The following is a 4,923-nucleotide window of genomic DNA, read 5'->3' as shown; positions in this document are numbered from 1 at the left end:
TTCAATGGATGAATTCCAGGTGATACACACGCTGTTACCCTGCCTCCCTCTCCTACCTCGTCGTTAGGGACATACAACATAGGACCTAGAGCTTGGGCTATATCTTGCAAAGCAGGCATGAGCCAAGGGGGAAGACCAACCACCTCCACCCACACAGGGCATGCACTCTGCAAGCTTTTATTAACATCAAACAACGGATCAAAAAGAAAGACATGGACCAAATGTTGCCCAAAGAACAAAGGCCCTTTAGCAAATAGCTTAGAGATTGCTCAACAAAGAGGACATTAAAGAAGCCTTTTCCCAAATAGAAAATCTTAGATACAACGTTATCATGCAGAATACTCTCATGAAGCCATCTCCCTAGTTCCCCCTTGGACGGAGGTTTACCCGGACAGAAAATGAATACACTGCACATCGAAAACAGACCTATCTTGCTTCTGACAAATTCCTGGTTGAGCTTCAAACATACCTTGTTTTTAACGTGCAAAATGAGTCTCTCATTCAGCCAATTCGGCATACATTTCCTCTTGGAGCACTCCACCCCAATGTCTTTCCCTTGATGCTTCATCTCCTCCTCAGCCTTCGGATCCCAGTCCCCGCATCCATTCGCTCCCTCTTTCTCTCCTTGTTGACACCACCCACTAGATGGTTCCACCATGCGAGGCCCAAGTCGTCGACGTACTAGGGGCATGCGATTACACGTGTGGAATTAATAGGCCACTATCCCACTCTCTCATGCATGCACCACCCGTCAACTCTGCTCGCTCATATTTATTTTCTATTTTTTAACATATCTTTCCTTGAGATTTATGTTAAAAAAAGCTTTAATTTATATATATACACACATTTTTCACAAAAGAAATAACATAAATATTTTTTCATAATCAATTTAAATTCTATGCTAATAAGAGAGATCTTACACAAGATTTCCACAAATCTAAACTCTAAGTCGAAGTGCTACTTTAAAAAGGACCCATGTACAATGTAATTGCACAGTCAAAGTTACGTCAAATTGAGTTTGACGGTTTAAGATATGGTAATTTTTAGGAGGTGTTAGTAATAAGACTTGTAAATTATACAAAAAATTTCTTGAAGCTATAAAGGTACATTCGTCTTTGATATACATAATAAAATAATAATTGGCTTTTATGTGGGGCTACGATTTTTATCGACAGGATGAAATAAAAAATTTGAGGAGACGGAGAATACAGTACAACAGACGCGTGTCAGAGACGGCACGGCACACTAGAGCTGCCCGGGTCGTCAGAATTCGATCGTGCAGGCGGCGTGCACAAGCCCACAGAAGCCATGGCTAGCGTCCACCTTTTCCCAGCAGGCAGCGTTGGAGCCGCTTGCTAAGCGGCATATAAACGCCTCGAATGGCTCAACCCCGCTGCTGTAGCCCGACACAAGGATGCCGTCCCCTAGAGTGGTTGCACACGCAGCCACCCTTATTATCTGTTGCGGTATAGAAATCGTCGCTTCCCACTGCTCTTCCTTGGACTTGTATCTCATCAGCTTGCCGTCCAACAGCGCATACAGCTGCCCCTTCATGACCACCACAGCGCATGGAGGCTTTCCTGCACGCCACAAATTGTCAATAACCTCCCATTTCCTGTTAATTACATCAAAGCTCTCTGCAGTTCTCCCAATCTGGCCCTGTAAATCTGCTGACATCCCGCTGATCACAATAAATTTACCATTAATCACAGCCGCTTTGCATTGATCTCTCTCTTGGCCCATATCAGGCAATGGCTCCCACACATCATTCTCCACATCATACATCTCTGCACTGCGGAGTGCATTGTTGCTATCATCGTGGCCACCAGCTACGATGACTTTTCCATCTATGCTCCCACAGGCAAAAACTGACCGCAAAGTGAGCATGTCTGAGCCTCTTTTCCACTGCCCACTTGAGAAATTATACACACAGACACACTTGAGAACTGCCAAGGAGACAGGGTCCCATCCCCCAAGCAAAACAACACTGCTTCCAACAGCAACACATTGGCAATATAGAGGCAGCCCATCGGCAAAATAAGGGATTGGGGGCAGCCTATCCCAAGCTCTCTGCTTCGCATCATAGATGCTAACACCATACACAGGGATCCTGCCAGGGCGGAGGGACCAAGGCATAGCTTGGATTATGCAACCATAACAATCTGTGTAGCCTAACCTTTGTCTGGCTTGATAGAAGGTGGGGCTTGAGACGAGGAATCGCCATGAGCGGCAGACTTGTTGGACGGTGGAGTGGTATTGGAGGGAAACACGTTGGAGGCAATCAAGGGCTACGTCGAGGGGCAAGGAAGGGATTAGCTCGGGGTTAGCCATGGCTTAGCAGATTAATAGGAAGTAATACGGATTAACAAGGCAAGGGAGAGGAAATTCAAGACGATTAAGCGAGCAAGATGGCTATGGAGATAAATTCAAGCAGAAGGGAGTGGATAAATAATGGATTGATGGAAAATGTGGGCAGAGGGAGGGAAGATTAGGGTATCTCCAGTGGCAAGTTGGCAACACACAATTCCCCCCATCGGCCAAAAGAGACAGCCGTCAAAAAGTCACCTTGAGCCTTGAGGACCACACTACCACATTGAATAAGCACGCCCAACGTTTTGTTGGGGTGTAATAGTTTATTGCACCCCCAACAAAATAACATATTAAGGTTATATTATATAATAATATAATATAATCTTAATATGTCCTTTTACATGTGAGCGCGTACACGTATAACGTTTGCATGCATTGTTCGCATGTGAACGTTGACAGGTGTGTTGTTATTTGTGGTTGCCCTTGTCTTTATTTCCTGGTCCTCTGCAATTGCCGATTTCTTGAGGTGTCTTCTACAACGCTCTCCTTCGTTTGTTGATGGTGTTTGGCGCCTTGCTCTTCGGATTGTCTGCAATTGCCAGTTGCTCCTTCGTTCCTGCATGGCGTCTTTCTCTCTTGGTCGTCTGCAAGCAGCTCTACCGGCTACTCGAGTCCTTTCTCTCCTGGTCCTCTGCAACTGTCGGTTTCTTGAGGTGTCTTCTTCAATGCTCTCCTTTGTTTGTCGATGGTGCTTGGCGCCTTGCTCTCCGGATCGTCTGCAGTTGCCGATTTCTCCTTCGTTCGTCTTTCTCTCCTGGTCGTTCTGCAGCTATATTGGCTGCTCGAGTTATCTTCTTCAACGCTCCCCTTCGTTTGTGCATGGCGCATGGTGCCTTCCTCTGCAGGTCGTATGTAAGCAAGCTGCTGGTTCATTGTGGTGTCTTCTTCAGGGCTCCCCTTCGTCCGTGCATGGCGCCTTCCTCTCTCCGAAGTTTTCGTATCAGGTCATCTACAGTTGCTGGTTGCGCCTGCTATCTTCTTCAGCGCTCGTGTACAGTTGTCGCCCGATGCTGCATGTGTTGTTCTCGAAACTTCATTTCTTTTCCCAATTTTATGTTCTTGTTATCGTCTCGCTAGTAAACCTTTCTCTCTGTCAAATCTTTTGTGGGGGTAGAAATAAATATAACCTTAATCTAGTTTTGTCCTTTTGCATGTGAACTTGTACATGTGTAACGTTCACATGCATTGTTGCATGTGAACGCGGACATGTGTAACGTTATTTGTGGTTACCGTCGTCTTTATTTCTCGTCTTCTGGAACCTGTGGGTTAGTATGGTCGACTTCTAAGATGGTTTGGCGTGCTTCTTCGCGGACTTCTACCAACCGATTCTGGCATGGTATGGGATGGTAACGTGCTCTTTGTGGATGAAGTTGTGGAGCAACTTCATCGGCATTTTGCCTGCTACTTCTGCCTCTTCTCGAATGGTATGGGCAGCAAATTATCTTCATGTCCTTCTGGACTTGCATGTTAGGTTTCTCCTGCCTATTTAATGAACTGTGTATTAGTCTTTTCGGTGCATCTTTTTCTCACCTGATATTTACTGTGTACACTATGTTAGTCTTATCGATTCTCTTAGTTCTGTTCTGTTCTATTCTGTTCGATTCTGTTAGTTTTCTTTTGCAAAATGGCTCCTAAAAGGAAACCGATGAATGACATAACAAACTATATGTGTATTGATCGGCGTCCTTCCCCCGTCATGTTTTCTAATGCATGCATGCAAAGCCCGACTACATTACCTCAAGTTTCAAATTGTCCCACAACATCTACTATCCCTAGACTTGTCTCTGAGGGACCTCGCATCAGCACTCCACTAGATGGGCCTTCTAGAGTCTGCGGTCAAGAAGACAGCGAGATCGGTTGGTATGTAGTCATTCAAATGTTTTCCATTATCACTTTTTTCCAGCACCTTATTCGTTAAAGTTTTGCTCTGTTCAATATGCAGGAAACTTAATAAATATTTTAGCGCTCATTAAAATGGAAAATAGTACAATTCTTATATTAAGGACAATATTATATGAATGTTTATTGCACCGCAACAAAACGTTTGGGGTGCTTATACAGTGCGCATATTAATCGACTTTGGGTGCTCGTTACATGTATCCGCCTTCACATGCAAAAGAACTACATGAAGGTTATATTCAATAATTGATCAATGCAACCCCCACAAAAGATTTGGGGTGCATTGATTAATTATTATTTTTATTTATCCTCATTTCTTAATGCATGAATACCATAAAAAGAAATCATCGTTTATCCGTATTCTATTTATCCGGACTGTATTTGTCTGGTCTCAATTTTGTGGTCGATTTATATGCGGATTGTATAAATTCAAAATGATATGGTCCATTGATACGTACACTATTTTTATGCAAAATTGTAACAATTTAGTGATATTTTTTCTCCTTTGTTTTTTTTAAATACTTATCTTGAGTATCTTATTAATCCAGAATTTTTTTTGGGTCCATACGCACTCCATGTTTTTTGAAAATACTTTAAACGATAATTGTTTGTATTTTAAACTCTCTTTAATTGTAGGCTTGACACACTCAGATA

The 4,923-nt window shown here is 43.3% G+C and overlaps 1 protein-coding gene across 1 annotated transcript; it reads right to left on the bottom strand.

The window, feature by feature from the left end:
* Positions 1-1,055: 1,055 nt before the first annotated feature.
* On the bottom strand, positions 1,056-2,331 carry LOC147621267 (F-box/kelch-repeat protein At1g80440-like). The gene has a single exon (XM_086824434.1). The coding sequence runs from the start codon at positions 2,329-2,331 to the stop codon at positions 1,264-1,266; it is 1,068 nt and encodes a 355-aa protein (XP_086680560.1). The 3' UTR covers positions 1,056-1,263.
* Positions 2,332-4,923: the final 2,592 nt, after the last annotated feature.

The sequence above is a fragment of the Cibotium barometz genome, chromosome 30 (assembly GCF_041138505.1).
Source record: "Cibotium barometz isolate CiBa-2024 chromosome 30, ASM4113850v1, whole genome shotgun sequence".
Classification (NCBI taxonomy): Eukaryota; Viridiplantae; Streptophyta; class Polypodiopsida; order Cyatheales; family Cibotiaceae; genus Cibotium; species Cibotium barometz.
Note: the sequence above shows the minus strand (reverse complement) of the source record. Positions and strands in the feature narration are given on the sequence as shown.